Below are 25138 nucleotides of genomic sequence, written 5' to 3'. Positions count from 1 at the left end.
CATCTGGTAGCAGGAGAAGCTTCATAGACTTGCCACAGATAGGTGTTGCTTTATTCCAGACAAGAAGGAAGTCATATATATGCAGAAGATCTGCTTATTACGTGTGTGAGAGACAGAGAACACACCCCAGGAATTAAATTCTAGGCATTTCCCTCTCATCCTTTCAAATCAACAGATTTTTTAGTGTGTTTTTTTCCTGTCCTTGAGAACCAGAAATATCTATTCCATATTAACCTTACAATTCTGTCTCTGCCCTGAGAATTGTTGCTTCCTGCCTCATACTTCAGCCCTTCTCCCATGATCTTCTAACAGAAGAATGGGCACTTCCCCAAATCTCTTACACTATATAAATGCATATAAATTAGTGATCATTTTAAATCATAAAATAATTGGTATGAGTACGGGTGAATACTTCATACTTGCTGGACACATGGATGATGTCTTTTCCCTGAAACTCTGATCTGCTACATCTGCAATATAACAGGAAGACCCAGCTTGGGCCAAGACTTGTTTCTACTGACTTGCATGGCTTAGAGATGCCTTTATGCAAATAAATCTGTGATGGAAAGCAGTACTAATCAGAGGCACTGTGCCAAGTTATATTTGCATGCAATAACCTTATCAAAATTTTAAGTAAGTATTGTTCCTGTGCAAAAATTAGGTGTGTAGGATGTCATTAGTCTTTCCATAGGGACATATGGATGGTGCATATATATCTGTCAGCCTTCACAAACAACCAAGCAAACTTGCCTGAAGTTTGAAAGGAAAGCTTCATTTCTGTGACAAAATGTTGCAAAATACCTCTTTTAAATGCCTTGCACAACCAATATTTTGACTAATAATAATTTGAGGATAAAGCAAATAGTTGTGAGATGAAGCCTGTGCCTGCCAAAATTAGGCCAGGGTTATAGAATTTGAGCTGTGAAAAATCTGAAGAGTATCCTGTATCTTCAGTTGTACTGTGACTGAATGGAACTGTGAAAAGATTTCAGGATATATATTATAAAAACATATACCTAACCATGGTGGGGATTAAAACCAGTTCTTTGTAAATTTGTCGTTACTGAGAAGGACCTTTGTCCCATCTGTGTCATGGAAATTCTGAAGTAAAGTAGGGTAAGGGAAGGAAGCCCATCTTGTGTCCTCGAGAGACAGATTGGGGAATATCTGGAACTGCAGTTAAGGCTGGGAAAAACAATAAATAAATAAGATTAGGGTTTATGAATCAGGTCCTAAGTGACCCACTTTCTGAAGCGTTCATTATTGGGTTTTTTTTTTAAAAAAAAAATCAGTTCTCCAAGGGCTCAGAAGAGGATTGCACATATTTCCTTGCCTATGAAATGTTTTGCCTATGAAATGTCCAGACATTTTCCCCAACCAAGTTGGGTAATTCTGGGAATTGACATCCGCACATCTTAAAATTGCCAAGGATGAGAAGAAAGGCTGACAGATCAGATAGTTTTTGGGGGTATTATTGTGTTGCAAAAGAGATAGTTGCACCAAACCACCTTGTTTGTTTGCTTGGGACTTCGAGCGAACAAGACTTGCCCCCTTTATACAATACAATACAATACAATACAATACAATACAATACAATACAATAGTAGAGTTGGAAGGGACCTTGGAGGTCTTCTAGTCCAACCCCCTGCCTAGGCAGGAAACCCTATACTGTTCCAGACAAATGGCTATCCAACATATATTTGTGTGTGTGTGTTTTTAATGCAGGGAGCCTTTCGGTTGCTCATCCCGCCGGCTTTTCCTTACTAGCTGGCGCCCAGTTCCGAGAAGGCGAAGTCCTGATGCCGCAGCCTCAAGTTACAGGGAAAGTGGGGTGGCCCTATGCAAATGAAGGAGGCCGTAGGAAAAACAAAAGCACCTGACACAGCTGGGAAATTAAATGTAAAGCTTGAGAGGATGAAATTCCCGCCCAGGATACAAACCTACCTGTCCTGGCGACTCTTTCCCTGCTCCGGGACACCTGAGCGATGTAACCCAGAGAAAGAGAAGCTGCCGCTTTGCGTGGGGAACGGTGCCTGACCCACGCGAGGCTCTTAGGTCGCCTTGATCCTCGGATGCCACCGTCACCTGAAAGTTCCTGGGCTGAGATCTTTCGGTCTGGGCTGGTTTGGTTGTTTTAAGAAAAGAAAACGATCTCCAACTGCAACATTTTGTGCTTCAAATCGTACCCCCTTTTCCAAAGAGGGAGCCGAAGGGAGTCCCTTCCGGCTCCTCCAGCGATGCCGCCCCAGGAGCTCTTGGATTACTCGCCCACCTTGCGAAGGAGCAGCTGCCCCAGCCGAGGCAGCGGCTCGGAGCTGGGCATTAAGTGCGTCCTCATCGGAGATGGAGCCGTGGGCAAAACCAGCCTGATTGTCAGCTACACAACTAATGGATACCCAGACCAATATCAACCCACTGCACTAGACACCTTCTCAGGTAGGCAGAGCAGAAGTCCCAGCCTGTCAAGGCAGGGTAGAGGGCGCTTGCTGGAGGAGGTTGGGTGGGTGGGTGGCTGTCTTTTGGGTTTAGCCCTGTGTGTTTTTGAAAAGATAACAGTTAATACAATGGGATGAGACACCCACTATTGGTTTCAGTGTTGATAGGAAGTCTGCTGTGTAGGATTGTCAAACTACTACTTTGTTTCCCGGGCATAGGCACTTTAGAGAAAAAACAAACAGCAATTTAGCAGGTGACTTTTCTCTCTCTCTCTCTCAAGAGACAGATAAAGTTGGATGAAAAATGATTTATATAGTCCCCTTTTACATGGGATCCTTGCACAAAGAAAAGGGAAGAAAGGCAGATCTGTTGGTAACCTTGATGTGGAAGGAAAGTTTTTGATCCTTTGTTATTTATTAAGTGTTAAACTGGAGCAGGAGGAAAGAGGGGAACAAGTTTTCTCATTCTTTGTGAAAAACCAAATGCCCAATCAAGTGGGAAGCAACTGCTCTCTGTTCTTGTTTCATTGATAGTACAATTTTAGTAAAATTGTATGATATTTTAAATTTTATATTGTTTATTTATTAGCTGTACAGTTTTGGTCTATTTTATCCTCCTCCTATGCATACATGTATTTTATTTGGTGTTTTTTAATACGGACTGTACACCGCCCCGAGTCCCTTTCGGGAGAGGGGGCGGTATATAAGTGCTAATAATAAATAAATAAATAAATAAATGTCAATCTTGTCGAGATAAATGTGACATTCCTAGGTAAATGTGTATAGATGGGCATCCTACCTTCTTGAAATTTAGAAGTATGTATTTTATAGAGTTCCATCTGTCATTCCAATAATGCTGGTATTTCATAAGTTTGAGAAGTTCTCAAAAAGGAAACTATTGCAAAGACATCTTGAACTCAAAAAGAGGTTACAAGGCAAAATGTTTTACTGTAGTCTTTCACCTTGGAACAAGGGTGGTAACTCTCTCACTCAGCTAGCAGTGCAAGATATCTAGTCTGTTGGACTTGTTTGAGGTGACTTTAATTGCTTGAGTAAAGCTGAGAGAGCATTAATTTCAAATTGTTTTTCTAGTTAAAATATAAGAAAGAGCAGATAATTGTATGCCATTGGAAAGTGTGCCAGTAATTCATTTATAAAGATGAAACTCCAACAGCACTTGGGGGTTGATTATCCCAAGTATCAACTACCTACACTACAGATCATGTAGCCTAAGACTAAACTGGAAATGCAGGAAGGATGACTGTAGATTACCCCTCCACCCCAAGAAAGATACACATTTAATTGGCTGGCTAAACGTAGCAATTGATAAACTGTGCTCCAGCACCACAATTCTGTGCACACCTCCTTGAAAATATATCCCATTAAGATCAATGGGATTTCCTCCCTAGAAAGTTTGTATAAGATGTTTGCCTAAACAAACTTTTGTAGCAGTTATAGAATAAAGGTGGTGCTAGATTTTTGTGTGCTGGAGCAAATAATCCATCTGATTCATTCTTTTATTATTTCCAGTTTACCTAGTGTCTGCGACTGATTGATTACATGTCAAGACAGTATCACTTTACTGACCACATAGCAATTCTTCTCCAAAATGACCCAATGATTATTATAACCACCTGTAACCTCTATCTCTATCTCTGCATTTTGTACAAATACTGTATATTTTTTAAATGGCTTTTGAGGATAAAGATTTCTCAGTTGATTTTACTTCTTTTTTAATTTTTAAAATTATGTCAAATCTATTATGCTAGATACTGAATCCACATTTAACAATAAATAAAATGTAACATTAAAAACAATAGAATATCTGCTTGCATTAGAAGAACCATTTCCCTCGGTGTCAAAGTTCTCATTTGGAGACAGACAGACAGACAGACACTTTATTTTGGTCATTGGCTAATAAAAGGTACAATCAATAAAATGAACAACACAAAAGTATCCCCTAACAACAAGAACAAGTAGTAACTACTTGTGGGTGGAGCTTACACATAATGCAACATTTTAATGACTTTTACAGAAATAAAGTGATTTTGATTTTTTAACAAATAACGTAGATAAAAGCTATCAGAGTGCCCTGGAAATTTAAATAAAAGAAGGGTAATCAACTGGTGGTGAATGTACAGTAGAACTGGCAATATAGAAGACTATGAACTGTGGTTTCTATGGTACCCATATCAGAGGGGCAATATTGGGTTTCATTTAGTCTTTTCTCTATATCCCTTCCAGGACAGCTGTGGAGAGATCAATGTAAAGATAAGACTCTTCTAAAGTTGGGAACTGTGATAAACATGAGGCTGATTTAGACATTTAATCTTCGGGGATTGCAATTATATTATGACAGAGAGCAGTGGTTTGTGTTTGATCTTCTGCATCGAAGAACCTTTGCCCTAGTGTTGCTCTAACTTGATCTGACTCTAAGATTAAGATGGCTTCTCTAGAGAAACCATAGAGTTCAATTTCTTTTGAATTGCTATTTCCCAGGAAGTCGTTGTCTGCCAATATTATTAGATTGGTCAGTTGTCTATCACATGAGGATGACTGGCTGTCAACAATCTCTTAACGCTCCTTGAAGCCTATTAGTCAAAACATCTCATTATCTGAAGAGTTTCTGTCAGTCTGAGCATAACCTTGTAAGGAAAGAAATAGGAAGTGGAGTTAGAACCAGCTGAGACAGTTTCTGGTCTTGATCTTTTTGATGAATTGCTGTTGCACTTTCTCTAACCTGGTGTCTTCTAGATGGGTTTGCTCATCTTTCAGCGTTCCAAGCTAGCTCAGTCATTAGAGATATGTTAAAAATATTTAATTCTCAGAAGTATAAAACATGGAGTGGTTTGTTGTACAGTACAGAATATAGCTACAAATGTGGTTATATGAAAAGTAGCATATTAGAATTTTGAAATTTACTTTTCACTTTGAAGTAACTATCACTTAACAAGCAAACATGAACTTGAAATATACATTGACCCTCACATTTGAGAGAAACACATAGGGTTAGCCATCTCCAACCTGGTACCTTCCTGATGGCATTGAACTTCAAGGACGTCATCATACTGCCGCCCATGCTGGTTGGGAAGGCATGAGCTGGGAGAAGAGTGAAGTAGTTGTTTGTTTTCAACAGTTTGAATAGCTGCAAGATGCAATGACCGATTAATGTAATAACTCCAATCTGAGTGTGAGATCCTTCTGAACTTGATTCACTGCATCCACATGGGCTTTTAAAGATTAGAAAGGAATTACATGTGTGTTATCAAATCAGTTTGAGACTGCTTTCCAACAAATAACTGCCAGAGGATAAAACAATTTATCTGGCTCTTTTCAAAAAGGCTGTCTTTTTGTCTTTTGAAAATTAGTGGTATGTTACTCCGCAAAATGAACAAACAAATGTTGATTGACCTATCTAAAGCAGTGGATAGGAATGTCTACAACATGTGGTTTTAGATTTATTTTATCATACAGCAAAAGGAACCATTGTACTAAAATGGCAGTGAACTGGAGCAACATATAAGCCCAACCTGGATTTCAGTTTGAACATGAGCTCACTAGATGGCATCTATCTTCCCATGAGCAACATAGGATTCCCACAACCAAAATAGATGGTCTTGCAGCATTTGTTGTAAAGAACATTCATACAATGTAGTCACAGAATCACATAGCGAAAGAGTTGGAAGAGACGTTGAGATCGTGCTATCCAACATCCTGACTAGTGGAATAATTTATGTTGCACCTGAACCCCTGAAATGGCAGAACTTCTTTTACAGCACCAAGAGTCTCAAACCTGATTTTTGACATTTGGTTTAGAAGTGCAGGTAGTACTCAACTTATGACCACAATTGAGCCAGTGGTGGATTTCAAATTTTTTTTAGAAGCTATTCTGTGGGTGTGGCCTATTTTGTGGGTGTAGCTTGGCAGTCATGTGACCGGGCGGGTATGGCCAACTTGACATCACTCATGCACACTCAGTCACATGACCACACCACCATCCCCAAGACATGTGGCAAAAAAAAATTGGGACTCCTATGAAAGGGGGTGGGGAGAGAGGGGAAAACCTCCCAAAAATAGACAACTGGAGGATTAAGGGCCAAAATTATGGAGATTGGAGAAAGCAGGACAGAGAGGAATCCAGTAGAAAGCTATCGCATGCTGGCAGTGGTGGGTTTCAAATTTTTTTAGAACCTCTTCTGTAGGTGTGGCCTGCTTTGTGGGAGTGGCTTGTGGCCATGTGATCGGGTGGGAATGGCTTGCCAGCCATGTGACTGGGTGGGCGTGGCCAACTTGTAAAATGTGGTGAAACTCACTTAACAACGCTCTTGCTTAGCAACCAAAATGTTGGCTTAGGAAGTCTGGCACTGAAGCCCGCAAATCTTAAAGCTGTCAAGTTACAAGATCCTTGCACCCCTAACCCTTTAGGGAAAAAAACCCCAGGGGTGTTCAAACTTGACAGCATTAAGATTTGTGGACTTCAACTCCCAGAATTCCTCCTCTCGTTCTTCATCTTGATGATGTGTGGACGGGCGATGGGAGGGAGCTGGAACCAGTTCTAAACGGCACTGTAGATTTGTGGAACCTCCTCTTCTATAGAAGAGGTTAGAACTGGCAAGAACCCACCCCTGGTCTTGCTTAACTCTAGTTTATTAAGTGACAATAGTGACCTGTAACAGACTAAATGATATGCCTGAATGAGCACACAGTGTATGAACACTATTGCTGCCTCCCGTAGGACAATCAGTACATAGTCCAGTCAGGCTTAAGTCAGCTTGCACCAACTTGATAAGGGAAATACTCAAAGTTATAGTCCCAATATATGTGGAGAGGACCAGGTTGGTTGGGACAAGCTGAATTTGCTGCTATGTCTGCTGTTCTAATTTAGAACATGTAATATTTAACTTATCGCTTGATTTGGCCTGTACTACCAAGCAAACTATGTGCAAACCAAAGAACAGTCTGTGGTTCAGTGAACTATGTCTTGAATTTTATTTTGCAGTATATCCTTTAAATTTATATTACAGGGGTCATTTATTCCACTGCTACATATTTAATATACAGTGCATTTAGCTTATTACATGTTGTACATGCTTTTAAAATCTGATCCTGCAGAAAGAATACATTGTAAGAAGCACTTTTTAAAGATCAGAGTTTCTCCTTTTTTAAACAGTGCTACAAAATATCAGATCTATCTTTTGAAAATTCTTTTAAAAAAAAGTAACCTAGTAGAATGGGAGCTTCAGACTCCAAGTTCAACTCCGAACAACTCCAGTGAGAAAGCCAATAATGAGAGTTGCTATAAGGTGTATTCCAACAACATCTGGAACCTGAAGGCTAGATGTTCCCCCTGCCTGCTTTGATTAAGGCAGGGGTGTCCAAACTTGGGAACTTTAAGACTTGTGGACTTCAACTCCCAGAATTCCCCAGCCAGCAATGCTGGCTGGGGAATTCTGGGAATTGAAGTCCACAAGTCTTAAAGTTCCCAAGTTTGGACACCCCTGGATTAAGGCTAGGTATTGAATGCCAAAAATGCCATCCTGTCTGCCCCTTTTCTTCTGTTCCCAGGACAATAGATCTCTAACCTTTGGGAACATGTGTGGACTAATCCAGATGAGGAACCAGTGTAGGTGGCAACCTTCCTCATTTGCAACTTGCTTTGCATGATGCGATTTCCCCAAAACAATTTCTAAAGATGCTTCTTTGTTTTCAACACTTTCCCAAAGACTCCAAGTATAAGGATACAATGTGGTTTCATCCTTCTCTCTTTTCATCTTCCTACAGCAGCAATACTGAAAGGTAGAGTTCTCTAGGGCTGCCTAGTGAACTTCATAGGCTTGATTCTTGAACGCTACTGTAGCCCAATTGGTGGGCTTCAGTCAGGGGTGAAATCAACTTATCTTTGCTACTGGTTCACAAATGTGAGTGTGCCCAGGACCTTCTGTGCATGTGCAGAGCGTCAAAAACAGGACGTGATGACGTCTGGGCAGGTGGGTGGAGCCTCCCTACAGTAGCTACCGCTACTGGTTCACCCGAACCAGATAAAACCAGCTGAATTGCATCACTGGCTTCAGTAGACTGGAATGCTTCAAACAGAATCCATACAGCTGTTCTCCAAAGTTTTCCCTTTCCATTTTAGTTCAACAAAATTAGGGGATGTTAATTGTTTCCCTGTTTATAAACAGGTGGTGATCTAAGTCCCTCATCCAAATCCCAGCAGCTATAATTGGAAGTCTAAACTGCTTTAGAATAACCCCAGGTTTCCCACCCAATCAAATTGCACTAAACATAGACTTAGAATTATTGTCACTTTGAATGTACACTAATCGGCATACATTAAAGTGAAATTTCATTGCATGCAGCTCTCAAAGGGTCTCCACCTCCAATATTCATAAACACGACTAAATAAATAAATACAAAATTATGCATATACTCCCATATATTATATGACACGGAGAAACAACAGTCTAGTTTGGATGTATACATATATGTACATGAAGAGAAAAACGAATCTTGCGAGTTTACCAGATGGATGGCATAGGGAACAAAGCTGTTACAGTCCTGCTAGAAAATCTTTGAAATCTCCTCCCAGAGGGGAGCAACAGAAACAGACCATGAAGTGGGTGTGTGGGGTCTCTAACAATGCTTTGAGCTCTAAGCAGATAGCGCTTATAAGCAGTATCCTGAATAACAGGAAATGAGATTCCTATAATCTTCTCAGCTGTCCTTACCACTCTCTGAATGGACTTTCTCTCTAAGGTACTGCAGCCTGCACTGCAAACATCTTGTGTGGGGGTGAGGTTGAGCTTCTGTGGTGGAAATACCACATTTTCCTAGCCTCAAAATTTAGTATTGGCACCATTTACCATATAGCACATTATCTGATGTGTAGTTAACATATGACTACATCCCTGGGGTAAAACAGGGTTAACTTGTGCTGGTAAGCTTTTTTCTTCAAACACACAAGGGATGGAATTTTGCTTCACTGTGGCAAGTCCATGTATCAGATTAAACTATGGTTCATTTAATCAGCTGTGTTCACATAATAAACTGACACTCAAGTAACCATGTTAGAACTATTTATGCTAGGTGAACCAAGCTTATACGAGAGTTAAAGGCAATCAGTGCACATTTCCAGGCCTGAACTTCAAGGGCCCAATGCTGATTGGTAAAATGAAGGCAAATATAATGAATGAATTAAATAAGTAAAAACCGCATAACCTTGTGGAACTGGTTTAAAAGAGTACAGAGGAAATTGTTCAGGGTTTCTCAAAAGCATGAGATAATCCATTGTGAATCATGTGCAAAAATAAAGAACAGAATCCTTCAACCTGCTCCTCTCCAGATAGTTGAAGTACAACTCTTATCATTTGTCATCAGTGTACTAGCTGGAAATGTCAAATTATTGTCCTGTGCAGGCAGAGGTCATTAGGTTGGGCTGATAGGGAAGGCTAGTGTTTCAGATAATATTGAAAAGTAATATTTTCCCATGCATGTATGCTGAGATCAGAACTACTGATATGTCACATTGCAAGACAGTTCTGCTCTTGGGGCAGTAAATATTGACAGTCACCCACCAAATTTTCCTGCTTAACCTGTTTCTTTATTACACTGAAACTTTCCTGCATCACTTAGAGGGGAGGCCAAAGGACGATTAAAACAAGACCTACAAATTTGTGTGAGAAGGATGGAGATAAACTTCCTCATATCACTTTACCATGCTTATTTGGTGCATCCCTGGAAAAAGGTACACTTGCGTACCATAGTAGGTAAGAATTCTGCTGGAGTAGGTCAATGTCACAGCCCACGTTTATTGCTATCATGTGATGGGGTTGCAGATGCATTCAAGAGGTTAATAGCTCTTCCAGTGAAGCTTATTTGTAAAATTTATTTGCCACTTATCATGCTGTGGGGCTACTCTAGGCATCTTACGATAATAAAAAGGCAGAAGATGAAAGGCGTGTAAACGGAACAGAAGCAAAATAATAGAGCCATAAAATAAACATGAAAAAGGGCCCAATGAGAATACATCACTATGATAATCAAGTTTGAGAATAGCTGGTATTTGGGGTGCTGTCTGTGATTCAGGATATGATCATCCAATCTAGTAGCTATTGATAGTTCGATCCTTTATGAATTCTTCTTGTTATCTGTTAAAATACTTGAAACTGGTAGAATCACTACGTGTGATGAAGATTTATGTAGTTGAACTGTGCCTAGTGTGCTAGCAATTTTTTTTATTAATCTTGAATCTCTTTCTGCTCAAAGTCTGATTTAAGTGGATTATACAATGTTTTAATACTGTGTAAAAGATGTATGTAAGGGATGCAGTGGCTCAGTGGCTAAGATGCTGAGCTTGTCGATCAGAAAGATCGGCAGTTCGGCGGTTCGAATCCCTAGTGCCGGATAACAGAGTGAGCTCCCGTTATTTGTCCCAACTTCTGCCAACCTAGCTGTTTGAAAGCATGTAAAAATGCAAGTAGAAAAATAGGGACCACCTTTGGTGGGAAGGTAACAGCATTCCATGCACCTTCAGCGTTTAGTCATGCTGGCCACATGATCACAAAGACATCTTCGGACAGCACTGGCTCTTCGGCTTTGAAACGGAGATGAGCACCGCCCCCTAGACTATCACATATGTGCAAAGGGAACCTTTACCTTTACCTTATGAGAAAAATAACTTCCTTCACTCTACTTTTTCCATGCCATGATGTTTAGATATCTCTGCTATGTCACCACATTCTCAGTTTTACTCTAAACAAGAAAGCTAAGGCATTGTAGTTCTTCCTTGGAATAATGCTGCCTACTACAGTCCCAACATTTTTGTTCTCCTTCTTGATTTTAATTTTCATCTGCTATCTTAATCATTTTGTCTATTCATTTGATCCGGACCTGAATTTTCTTTTCAAATGAACATTCAGACTGGATAACAGTAATTAAAAGATAGTATACAAAAAGGTAAATGTGAAATATAATATGTATTAATATTTTAAAAAGTAAAAAATGCCAAAAGGGATGCATCTTTATAGATTTTCTAATTACATAGAAAGTAGAAGCAAAGAATATATTCCAGTGGTGTCAAACTTGTGTCATCACGGTGATGTCACATGACGTATCACAATTTTTTCCCCTTCACTAAACCGGATGTGGCCATGGCCAGCACATGACGTATCCAGCCTACAGGCCGCGAGTTTGACATCCCTGGTATATTTTGTGGCCTGTAGGAAAAGATGCTCACTTTGACCCAAATAAATGAGACTTTCAAGAGCTACAAAATTTTCAGAAGGCTCAACAGATCTTAATGGCTGGATACCTTCATCATAGATAAAATTATATGCCTTCTAGACTAAAGGTTGAAAGTATAATACCAATAGCTTAAATAGTACCTGGTAAATAGTCGGCATTTTAAAATATAAATATGATGTGATTCTTGTTTCTTATACTAGCTATTTGCTGCAACTTGTAGGGTATTTCCAAAAGTAACACAACAAAGAGTACATTGTGATAGACAAGAGTCTTTTTTGAGGCACAATGATCAGAACTATGGAGAATAAAGTCATACCAAATGGCATTTTTACAGTGTTATATACATTAGCAGTATGATGGCATATACTTCACACAAAATATGGTATCAGATTTTTTTGCACACTAATGCTTTGGGCCTAGCAACCATTTTATATTTACAATATGGGTTTGGCAAGTATTGAAATGAGAAATGAGACAAGCGGGAAATGCCCACTATCTGGAAGATCAAATAAAAATCTCAGCAACTTTTTGACCAGGAACAAGTTAGTCTTCTTTCTTTACAGCTAAGCTTGGGCAACAGTCATAGTTGTGCCCTGGCCTTAACAAAGGTAGGGCTTCTTTCACTTCTGCTATTTGATGGTTGAGTAGGCATTGTGTTACCTCAATCTATCATTCAGTAGAGATTAGACTATATGTACTTATAACTCAGTGCAGTATTAATTAAATGTTCATATTTTGCAAGATACTGTAATAAAAGCATGGGGAATCCAAGGCTGGCTACCCTGAAGTCTAAAAAAACAGTAAGGACTTTATCTTGTCTTCCACATCTGAGATCAGAAAAATGTTCTATGCTGGCCAAAGGCATGTCACAGGTAGCCTTTGACTTACAACCATAACTGAGCCCAAAATTTCAGTTGTTAAGACAGATAGTTGCTAGGTGAGTCATGTCCGGTTTTACAACCTTTTTACCATGTCGTTAAGTACATCACTACAGTTAAGTGAATCGTGCCGTCATTAAGTGAGTCTGGCTCCTCCCATCAACTTTGCTTGTCAGAAGCTCCCTAAGAAGGTTGCAAATGACAATCCCAGGACCCCAAGATGCCACAACCATCGTAAATATACACCACTTGCCAAGCACCCAAAGTTTGATCACGTGACTATGGAGATGCCTCAAAAGTCATAAGTGTGAAAACTGGTCATAAGCAGGGGAGGGCTGCTGGGGGTTCGCAGGGGTTCGGGAGAACCTCTAACCAGTGACGTGCAGTCAGGAGAGGCAAGTGAGGCACAGCCTAACCTCTCATCATCAGGGCAGCGAGTCATTCGATGGGAAACTTGCCTTTTGGGAGGAATGACCCAGCTTGGCTCCCGCTTTCGATCTGCCGCCCAACGACTGAACGGAGAAGCGAAGAGGCAGGAGAGACAAAGCAGGAGCCAATCCGAGTCATTCCTTCCAAGAGGCAAGTTTCCTATCGAATGACTCGCTGCCCTAGACTCGAGGGGGGGGGGAGAGGCTTCGTCCACTCCGTCCGCTCCCCATCTGCACTGCCCTCGCCCGACAAGCGCGCCCTGGATTCCGCGCAGCTCTGGCAGGCGGTGCCATGGCCAAATCCCAGGGCAGAGGGCGGCAGGTCGCAACTGAGCATGCCTGACTGTGGAATTCTGGGAGTTGAAGTCCACAAGTCTAAAAAAATTGCTGCCTCACTAGCTATAAACCTTACCGCAGGTCACTGCCTCTAAGATTCTGTGCAGTTTGGAGAACCCCCAAATCCAACTCCTGAACACACACACACACACACCGCCGTGGTGCAGGAGGCCGACTAGGCAAATGCTTGTAAGTCCAGGAGTACCAGTGTATAAAATAAATTTAAGCAAGTTCTCTTTCTATGTCTATTATGTTTAACCATCTTATTCCATCCTGACTTGCTTTTTATGTGTCTGAAGAGGTTGCTTTATTTTCAGATCCATGCTTGGCTCCACTCCATTTTCAAAAAAACATATTGCATATTGCATTCCCCACTGTAGTTAAAGTAAAGCAAGATGGCTTTTATTTGACTTGTTAGATACAGCAGAAAAAGAGGGAAGGGGGCGAACATATCAAGGACCTCCATCAGTGTTTTCATGTACTGTTTTCATGTACATGGTACATTTTTACCATTTTGAGAACATTATCAGGTTAATACAGGTAGTCCTTGATTTACAACAGTTTATTTAGTGACCGTTCAAAGTTAGAACTGCACTGAAAAAAGTTATTTATTACCGTGTTTCACACTTATGACCTTTGTAGCAGCCCCAATATCATGTGATCAAAATTAAGATGCTTGGCAAATGGTTCATACTTACATCCTTTGTGTCCCAAGGCCATGTGATCACCTTTTGTGACCTTCTGACAAGCTAAATCTATGGGGAAGCCAGATTCATTTAACAGCCAGGTTACTAACATCCACTGCAGTGATTCACTTCATAACAACTTTTGCAAGAAAGGTTGTAAAATGGGCAAAACTCACTTAACAACAGAAATGTTGTGCTCATTTGTGGTCCTACGTTGAGGACTACCTGTACACTTCTTTGCTCCAGTTTCAAAATATGGGAATGTGAATTTCCATGTATATGTACATGGCATATGTAGTTAGGTAGAGTTTGCTTGCTTTGCTTTATTTTTTCTGCCTTTTAATTTACAGCTTGAAGGACCTTGTTCCCCAGGAGGCTGTCTGGACATTAAAATAATTGCGGAGAAATCTGATGGCTGCCTTTTAATTGTTGACTGTCTAATACCTGTCTGCCTTGCTCTCTCTATATATTCTCACTTACTTTTATTACAGAGAGTCAGTTTAGCACACTTTATATAGGAGGGATTACAGTTTTCCAACAGTTTTTCGGTTTTGGGCTTGGAACATTGATATTCGTAACAATTCAACCCATATAAGAATATGCATATTGGGGAATGTTGCTGTCTGAGATGAGAACTAATATTATTGCACCCAGAAACATACACATTTTTCCTTTTTCAAAGTATAGTCTTTGGGTATTCCTTAATTTTATGACATTTTCAAGATTTCTTTCTTTTTACTGCAATGCCAAAATGGCTCTGATTCCCTTTGTACATAATTACAAGCAGTACAATACTTGTATCATCACTTCTACAACTTCCATTGTGCTATGGAGGTGCCTTGTTGTGTTATATTATAACAATATTTTCAAACTTGACAACTTTAAGGTATGTGAACTTCCAACTCCCAAAAATCCCCAGCCGGCATGCCAACCATTCATGCTGTCTAGAGAATTCTGGGAGTTGAAATTCACACACCTTAAAGTTGCAGAGTTTGGAAAACACTGAAGTGGGATTTGTGCTGAACTCATTTCCTGACGCTTGAAAAACTAAACTGCGTGCTTTGAAAAGGATATAACAATCCAGCAGTTTGTTTCAAGGATAGCTTGATATTGTCTTCTTGACAGCAATAGGGAAGTGGTTTGCTCTTGCCTTCTTGCTTTTTATTTTTACTTCCCACTTGAGTCTTTATCCCAGACATTTCCTGGTGGCGTTTGTGTATGAATGTGTGTGCATATATATGCACACTCATATACACATTATCCCACTCTTGAGAGTCTTATTATATTATTTATTTAATCCAATGTTGGCACCACCCATTTCCCTCACAGAGGAACTGTGGGTGGTGTGCAAATAAAATATTAAAACATAACATGTTAAATAAAATTTAAAAAGAGGCAAGGGCAATTGAAATCCAATGTTAAAAATTAATTAAAAGGGAGAGGGAAGGCTTTCGGGGTGCTAACCAGCCCCACCACTGTGTACTCCTCCAGGCATCCCAAGCAAGGCTACAGAGCCATGTTTTCACCCATTTGTTTACATTTCAATAGATTTTATACTCCTACAGCTGCTCATAAGGGCCATCTCTCACTCTGGGACTGGTTTTCTTGCTTGTGTTTTGTTTCTTCCGCCAACTCTCTCTCTCCATCCAATCTCTGGGCAAGACCTGAGCAGACAGATGAGACAGTCTGCCTGTAACAGTTCATGGTAGAAAATTAAAAAGCAGGAGCTTGGGGAATAGTTCATGGGGCATTCACAATAGAGGGGAGTAAAGAGGTTGGCTGATATGACCATACACAATACTGGGCTTAGCACAGTGATGGCGAACCTTTTTGGCACTGACTCCCCAGACTGGAACGTGTGTGCATGAGTGTGTATGGGCGCACGCCAGAGTATCAGAAACCTGAAGATCAGCTGGCTGGCACGTGCATACCTGCTTTTTGGGCAGTTTTGGCCATTTCCAGGCCATTTTCCAGGCCATTTTTGGTTCACAAAATGACTGGGAAAAGGCCCCAAACAGCCTGGAAAATGGCTAGTTTTTTGGCCATTTTCAGGCCATTTTTAGGCAGTTTTTTGGGACTCTGGCACCTGCAAAGACCAGCTGGCTGGTGTGCATGTATGCACTGGAAACTAGAAGAGCAGCTGGCGAGGCTGCATGTGCCAACAGAGAGGGCTCTGCATGCCACCACTGGCCCGTGTGCCATAGGTTCACCATCATGGGCTTAGCACAATGTGCAAACCACTCCATTCGGAAGACGGGTCTGATCGCTGCACCTTCCTGTTCCTGATCAGCTCCACCAAGCCTCCAAATATCTAGACAAGAAATTGTGCCTCAAGCACAATCTATAATTTGGTTTCTCTCTCCATTTGCCCCTCTCCCAAAAAATAAAAAGGCTGCAGAAGTGCTCCATGGAGGTTTTTAAGAAGAGATTAGACAGTATTTGTCTGAAGTGGTATAGTGTCTCTTTGGGATTGGACTAGATCACCAAGGTCTCTTCCAACTCTGTTATTCTGTAAGTTCTATAAGACCAGCCAAGGCAGGGAACCAACTCCAGGAAAGTCCTCCATGTGCTGTGGAGACTGGTGACTGTATTCCAAGGTGGCAAAAGTACAGCTGACAGGGTGTACTAAAGATTTGAGGTGACTCAGAGGCTTTGCCTGATTGTACCGAAAGACCCTGAGGCAACAAGAGTTATTTCATCCAGAACAGGGCTGCAAAGGCTACACTCTTCATTTCCCTAATGACAAGATGCCTGAGAAAAGATTAGAAGAGTCCTTTTTTCTCCAAAATAAAGAACTTCTCTGTACTCAAGGATATTCTGGCAATATCTCTGGTTGGTGTTAAGTGCCTTCTGTTGTCTCCTGTAAGACAGGATGTCTCCCTTTCCTCCATTACACTCTCCTGCTAATTGTGCATTTTGCCTTGATTTATTTTTATCACCTCTCTCCTCTGCTTCCTGCATTTTCATTTAGCTCTCCACAGTTTTCACAAATAGTTATAGGAGAGTGAATTGTTCTCAGTTCTTTTCTACAAATTTATTCAAATAAGTTTGTTTGTTGGAGGCAGGGAGCTGTGAAGAATTCTTGAAGGTTTATTTTTAATTTTCATCCTGTACCCCCGTGCCGGTCAATTTTTTCTCTCTGAATGCTTGAGAATTTTGATATGATATCTTATGGAGCTGCAGAGATCAGAGAACCTGACATATTTAGTTTAGAGGTGAGAAGTCATTATCATTTCTGCTACTTGAGGATAATTTTTTATTATCCTCAAGTAGCAAAAAGCACCACAAAGGAGGGGACAGAATTTAATCTTAGCTATTCCATACAACAGAGTTGGATTGAACAGCAGGAGAAATGTGTTAATAAAAGGTGATGGGTTCTCCCTGATTATTTCTTCAGTTCTCAGTCAGTGCCCATTAAATGTAAAGGTTCCCCTCACACATACGTGCTAGTTGTTCCCGACTCTAGGGGGCGGTGCTCATCTCCATTTCAAAGCCGAAGAGCCAGCACTCTTGGTACTGTGGCAGGCATGACTCAATGCCAAAGGCGCACGGAACGCTGTTACCTTCCCATCAAAGGTGGTTCCTATTTTTCTACTTGCATTTTTACGTGCTTTCGAACTGCTAGGTTGGGAGAAGCTGGGACAAGTAAGGGGAGCTCACTAGGGACTCGAACCACCGAACTGCCGGCCTTTCTGATCAACAAGCTCAGCATCTTAGCCACTGAGCCATCTTCAGTGTCCATTAGATAATGTGCAAACCATTCACACTCTGAATTTTGTTAATTGAATTGGATCAACTGTATTTTAAAGCCAGGATCTGACCAATCTCATTATTAAGTCAGGATCCCAATAGTTAAATTTTTCCTTGTATTAGGTTAACAAGGAACTATGGAAATATTAGAAAAAGGAGGTAAAATTTATTTTTAAATGGCTTATAATACTTGCCATTTAGCAACTACATTTTAAATGTGTATTTTTAGACTAACAAATGGCTAATGCCTTGCAAGATTATTTAGGTACAGTATATTGTTTGGTTACTTGTGTGAGTTAATAGTTTCAGCTGTGTTTATGAAAGAAATGGCATAAAGGAAAGTTATCTTATTTATGAGGAAAATATTCTTTCTCAGTTTGAACTACAATTCTTGAGCTGATTTGTGAGGATATACGTAGACACAACAGACAAAGAGCCAGGCCTTTCTAGGCCTCACCACTATAGAGTATAAAGCTTCACTTTCTATGAAGGAAAATTTAGACAAATAAGTTGTCTTTCAAATAAATACTGTGTGCCACCATTGATATTCACGTTGAGCAACTTTTGATAGCCTTTCAAGGAATTTGTGCATTACCTATGAAGACACTATGAAACCTGGTGCTCCAGTCCTTTCCTTATGCCTTTAAAACAGTTTAGAAGCCAGGAAAAAAAGGAAAGAAGAGGGTGAAGCAGATAGAGAGGAAGAGAGAGGGAGGAAAGAAAGAAAGAAAGAAAGAAAGAAAGAAAGAAAGAAAGAAAGAAAGAAAGAAAGAAAGAAAGAAAGAAAGATGTAATTGCCAGTTATACATGTCTCTGTTTTGCTTTCCCTCCCTCCAGTTCAGATCCAATTGCTTTGGCCCACAAATGCAAGGATAGATACATGCTGCTTTGAAGAGTTGCTAGAAGCAATAAGAAAAAAAAGGAAGCCCATGCCAGTTTCAGCCCTAAGGGATTGCAGGTTTAATGACCGGTTGTTCTTATGGAAGCTGTTAGGAGCTGCCAGACCCCCACTGCTTCAGCAATCTTGAGAACAAGAGCAGGTTGCAATGGAGAAACTAGAGGGAGTTGGGAATTTGTATTCTTAAATGCCCACATTTAAGATAACACCCGGCTTTCAAATATCAAGTCACAGAGCTTAGGATCATTAGTGGACTAACCCTGGCCTGGCCTGTTATAGCTAAGATGAACAAAACATGAAGGTAGGCTAAAGAAGAACTTCTGTGCCTGCTGGGTGGAGCCGCTTTTAAAAACTTTGTCAGAGTTCATTGCAATTATGCAATGATGTTTGTGGCAAATACTAATAAGGTTTCACTGTTAACAGTAAACAACTCTGGATATGCAGCATAGACATCAGCTCCCAGAACATCTCTGAGGTGGCAAAAAGCAGAAAGGACAGCTAAACATGTAGACTTCTTGCTTTTCAATTGATTGTTTTTTTGAAAAGTTACTTTCCTATACTGTAAATACACAAGGACATCATGTTTAACCGTGTATGTATTTGTTTGTGTTAGCTAAACATACAGATACTAAAGAGCCATTTACCAATTGGGATGACTGCAGCTCAGACCTGGTTCTGTGTTTTGATACTTAAAGCCCTCCTAACCAACCTGAGGCACTATATCAATAATAATAATAATAGCTAGGAAGCAGCTGCATTAATCCTGGTCTTCTGTGTTTAAATATTTGGCTAGCTTCACACGTTCTATTGTTTGACTGCCACCTTTCTATCTGACTGGGTGTTAACAACACAGCCCCATTTGTAGAAGAGTAGCCAAATTTGAAATTGCATGACTTTTCTGGTGCCTTCTCGGGGGCCATGCTGGCTGGAGTTGATAGAAACTATCGTCTTAAAACATCAGATTATGAAAGGGTGATCCAGAGTTTCATAATACCTCTAGAGCCTACTTATATCACAGGCACAATGGCATCCACTCTCGGTTATTGGTTCAGCACATCAACATAGATGGGAGTATGGAATTGCAGGACCTGGAAAAACTGGCTCATGTTTGCTTTCAGATGGAATATATACTTTTCCTGCAATCGTTTGTTAAGATGTAGGTGGCCAGGCAGAGGCAATACTTCAATGCAGGTTAAAATTATTAGTATAGAGTTGGGCGTGTTTTAGTAATGAATCTTCTACAGTATTTGCTTAGTATTTTCAAATATTCCCACTGCAGCATTTGGGATAATATCTGTGCAGCTTCCCACCTTCAAAGTCCTCTCTGGGGAATAGACCAAGACTGATGCTAGTGAACTGAATGGCGTACATCAATTACTTAGTGATTTTCTCTTTCTCTTCACAGTTCAAGTCTTGGTTGATGGTGCACCCGTTCGTATCCAATTGTGGGACACTGCAGGACAGGTGGGTCCTATAAAAGAAAAGAATATTTGCATTTCCAGTTCAAATGCCGTGCTAAGGATGATATGAGAAAAAAAATGACAATAATTTAGTAAAAAAAACACTGACATTCAGTAGCAATCTACAGCATAGTCCTGTCATACTTTACATTAACGTAATATATCGGTATTGGAGAGGCGACACATTGTGTTTCCTTCTGGTGAGTTCTTATTTGAAATAACCTTTGAATTGGGAATTCCTGGAGTTGCATAATATGCTAAATATGTTATAATATATGCCATCTTGCATTCCTGGAAGAAAACTGGGTTATAAATCTAACCAACAAACTGATATAATTTTCTTGTTTATGTGACTTATGGCTTGCTAACTGAATTTTATTAATAATAATAATAATAATATATTTATTTCTTAGCCGCACCCTCTCCCGAAGGACTCATTTATATATTTGCAGCAAAAATTCCTTTTATGAAATATGTCTGGAGGCCCATGACTTTTTAAGGGAAGCATGAGCTCTGAAATATTAATTGGCACAAGAGTTTTGGATTTGATTGTTTACATGATTGGGAAGCCATTTTAATGGGCATTAAAAGTCCCTCACATCTTCAATGGTCTAATTAGTGAATTAACCTATTTTTGAAAACATCATTTATTACCTAAGCCACAGTGGCTATATTTACACATAACACTAGCCATTCTGGAAGACCTTAATATTTTGGGAGCAATGGCCACATCTAGGATTTTGAGAAAGTTGTGAATATACTCAGAGAATGGCTACCAGAGGGGATATTTCTGATTACAAACATCCACTTTATAGGAGGCAAAACAGTAAAGTTATTCTGCCATATTTCTCCAGGATATTTTCTAATATCTTAGTTTTATCCTGCTTTTTTCTGGGCACGTTCCAAATAGAGCAGTTTTATTTTCTAAGAATGCCTCTGGAGTTTATGAACGGCCCAGCCTAGAAACATTTTGGGAATTTAAAAAATGGTGAATTATTGGAAAAGAAAGTATATATAAAACTGAAGATCATTGGCTTCCTGTGTATTTATTTATTTCAATGATCAAAGTCTCAAAACATAAAATGTGGAGAACAGAAGAAACATCCACAAGGGCATTGATGTCCTCGTCCAGTCAGGGGCACTGGCCATAAACTGTAATGATAGGGTTTACCCAACATGCTGAGGCAAAATTTGTTTTGTTTAGTTTTAGCTTAGTGTGTTGTGCAAACTGAACCATTAATTTTATACTTAGTAGCTATTAATTGACTTAATTTTCCTCTTAAAAGCACTTGGGAAAATTCCAATGATTTCTAACTTTTGGATGATTTTGCTGGTTGAAAGTTGGAAAAGTTTGACTTTGGAGCTTTGTAGAAAAAACAGAGATCGCAATGCCTACTAAGTATAATTGGTACAGTAAATATCTGACACAAACACAGATCTCCATGTTTATTTTCTTTTTATAGGAAGACTTCGATTGCCTCCGCTCTCTCTGTTACTCTGACACAGATGTCTTCCTGGTCTGCTTCAGTGTTGTAAATCCCACCTCCTTCCAAAACATTACAGAAAAATGGATTCCAGAAATAAGAACTCACAATCCCCAAACACCAGTGGTGCTAGTAGGGACACAAGCTGACCTGAGAGATGATGTCAAAGTATTAATCAGCCTGAATCGCTACCATGTAAAACCTGTGCCAAGAACACAAGCAGAAGGCCTGGCTGAAAAAATCCGGGCTCAGACTTATGTAGAGTGCTCTGCTTTGACTCAAAAGAACCTGAAGGAGGTTTTTGACACAGCCATTGTTAGTGCAGTTGAATACAAAGCCCAGCAGGAAAAGAAAATGACAGCTAAAGGAATCAAAACTCTTTCTAAATGCCGATGGAAGAAATTCTTCTGCTTTGTTTGAAACTGACTCCAGTAAGAAACATTTGTAAGCCAAAGTAGCCTGAAGCTCAAGCTCTTGTTGGATTATGGCGAAACTTGCCTGGGAGCCAAGAAGGAGAAGTGTAGCATCAAATGGTCCATGCTACCTTCAAACATCTGGGATGGGATGGTCTGATGCTGATGTACTGAGTCCAACAGCCAAGTTAATTTATATATACGTATATTTCAGGCAAGATGACCAGTTTTTACAGCTTTTGAAGGCTTGACAGCATATTAATTGAACAAATTAATTAAATCTGGGAGTAGCAACACCAACTTGCCTACAAGACACAAGAGCAGGGAAAGTTGAATGAAACTTGATTTAATGTTTCAGTTATAAATTTGAGAGTTATATCTCATTTTCAAGTCATAATAATGAATAGAGGATTAATGCATAGATTTAATGCAAAACCAAAACTTTCACTTCAACCCTCTTAAAAGTAGAAGAAAGTAAAATAAGCCCTCAAGATATACTTGAGGATTAATTCATGTTTGGGGTGAAGAGTGGCTATGTCGCATCCTTAAAACAATATTTCCCAATGAAATTATGTGGGAAAATGCTCAAAAAATGACGGTGTGATATAGTGGTATTCTAAGAATATTTGGATTCATATGTGAAAAGCATACCACAAACTGAAATATTGCAGAAAATATGTGTTTATATATGTGCGTATGTTTGAGTGTGAAATAATTTCTGAACATTTTCAACAGGAATGTAGTCTGGGCATCCACTGAAAAGATTGATGCGTGATTTGCTTTGATGTAAACTTTCTTTGTGAACAAACTTTCTCATTCATTTTTAAAGTCATCCTTAGAAAGTATGATTTTAGTATAATCAAAGTTTAACCTGTTCAAACTAAATTCAAGATTAAAAGTCCAGCAGCTCTGAGTGTGCATTCTTTTTCCTCCCTGAATTATGCCCTGTTCACATATTCTTAGATTTTCCATACTAGGCAAACTGATACTGTATTGTCTATTTTAATAAGATGCCACCCAGTGCCATGCCAATAGTTTAGGTGGAAGGAAATTTGCAATTCTTGTTATACCTTTATATCAGGAATTGGGCCCTAAATCATATCCCTTTGTATTTCACTGCTAATACTGAAGGCTTAATGGTCCCTCCCTGAAACCTGTAGCAGAATAATCAGGTTTACCAAGTTAGCAATTAATATTTATGTTGTGTAACTATTACAGCTAGATGAAGTTTACATCTGAGATGGAAAGATAACCACACACACAAAGACTAAATTAAAAGAACAATCTCAAAGGGAACATATGACACCGTATTTTCCAAAATTATAAAGCAGCTTCCCTAACCTGATATTCTCTGCTATATGTTCATTGGGATACAATGCCCATAAAACTACAACCCAACTATAATGAATGTGTATAATGGGAAAATAGTCCAGGACATCTGAAGAGCATTAATTGACAATGTTGACTCCAAAGTGCTAGAGAGTTGACCAATTCATGTTTCATTTTTGGCACATGTGCAGCGCAGTCAGTGAAGAGGAGAGCAGTATTTACTTCAATGGTCCCAAAAGGAAAGAGAAAATTGCCACCTTTGATGGCATTCAAGAGTGGAAATGTTTGCCATTTTAAATGATTCAAGACAAATTCTGCTTGAAAGATTTGAGGAAAATAAAAATAAAATATGAGAGGAAAGCAGAAAATGAAAAAGGGAAGAAGCATGTGACAGAAGAGGGAGAAGTAAGTGATAGCAAGGAGAGAGAGAGAGATTGAGAGAGCGGGGAGAGGGAGAAGGTGGAAGGCAGGCAAAGAGAGAAAAGGAAAGCTATGTAGGTAACATTGACAAGGTTAGTACATCATGGATATTAAAGTTGAAACAGGCTTGTTGATCGTACATGTTTTCTACAAATTATTTCCATAACATGGAATGACGTCTGAAGTTGTTTACACATTGGATTCTTTCCTAGGCATCCTGTAAAAGCACATAGACAGATGAATCATATTTTAGATCCTTTCCAGATATGAAGACAAATATCAGTCATATTGAGAATCACATCCAACTCAGATACGAATGATCAAATGTGATCATCATCTCTATATCTTTTTTTTTGCCACAGGTATGTACACTGGGAAGCTGAGCCATAACTACTCCCTTTGTGGTCTGCACAGAAATGTATCAATGTCTTGGAAATGTATCATTGCGGAAACAGACTTTGAGCATTGCTCATTCCATTTGCATGCTCCAGTTCTACTCTATAGAAAGAAAATGTTTACAAGTGGGTCTTTATGCATTTCCAATGGGCATCACAAAAGAGTCCTGGAATAGCCTTAGCTGAGGATCAGACCTCAAAAGTAGTGCCAATTTAGCAGGAATTCATAGGTACCGTCTTATCCCCCTCCCTTTATTCAAAATTCATTAGGGATATTTGGTTGTTGTTGATTCATATTGATGGTACCCAACAATGTTCTTTTAGAGGAAAGAAAGAATGCTTAATCCATGCTATTATTGCCTTAGAGGTTGCACATCATTCTTTTTTCTGTATCAAATATATTCTATTTGAACATAACTATTGTTTGCATTGTATTATTTTCTCTACTCTGCTATATAATGCAAATAAATAAATAAAAACTCAGAGAAGACAACTTCAAGCCACAGACTATTGTACTCAGCCATTCATTTAGATATCAGGTGGTATAGATTGCATATTTAAAAATCACTTATGATCACCATAAAATTCATTTTTAAAAAAAGTCATTACAAATGACACATGAATTCTCATTAAAGTTCTAAATATAAGCTAAATTAAATACAAATCATTTCTGTTTATGCATACACACAAAAGGTTGATGGTATTAGTATACAGAGGTTGCTCAGTTATCAGTGTGGTCAAAAATCAACACAAAATTGTGTGTTCAGCAAAGAGAGCAATTAGGACCTGTAAAACAGATTGCTCACTTGACAAGTTCTCAGGATAAGCACTTCCTGAAACCTATGATGTTCCTAGCTTATAAACCTACCACGGAATAGGCACCTACCTAGTTGTGATGAAATAAAAAACATTGAAAGCAGAAACTCCGAAAATAAGATCACACTCAAGCACAGGATTAGATGTGTTATTGTCAATAGATGGTA

At 39.4% G+C, this 25138-nt stretch overlaps 1 protein-coding gene across 1 annotated transcript; it reads left to right on the top strand.

Moving 5' to 3' along the window:
• Positions 1-1784: 1784 nt before the first annotated feature.
• Positions 1785-24649, top strand: RHOV (ras homolog family member V). Its single transcript, XM_081936453.1, has 3 exons — positions 1785-2436; positions 20060-20118; positions 21578-24649. The coding sequence occupies exons 1-3, from the start codon at positions 2238-2240 to the stop codon at positions 22016-22018; spliced, it is 699 nt and encodes a 232-aa protein (XP_081792579.1). The 5' UTR covers positions 1785-2237; the 3' UTR covers positions 22019-24649.
• The last annotated feature ends 489 nt before the right edge of the window (positions 24650-25138 follow it).

The sequence above is a fragment of the Natrix helvetica genome (genome assembly GCF_964273705.1).
Source record: "Natrix helvetica genome assembly, chromosome: 1".
Classification (NCBI taxonomy): Eukaryota; Metazoa; Chordata; class Lepidosauria; order Squamata; family Natricidae; genus Natrix; species Natrix helvetica.
Note: the sequence above shows the minus strand (reverse complement) of the source record. Positions and strands in the feature narration are given on the sequence as shown.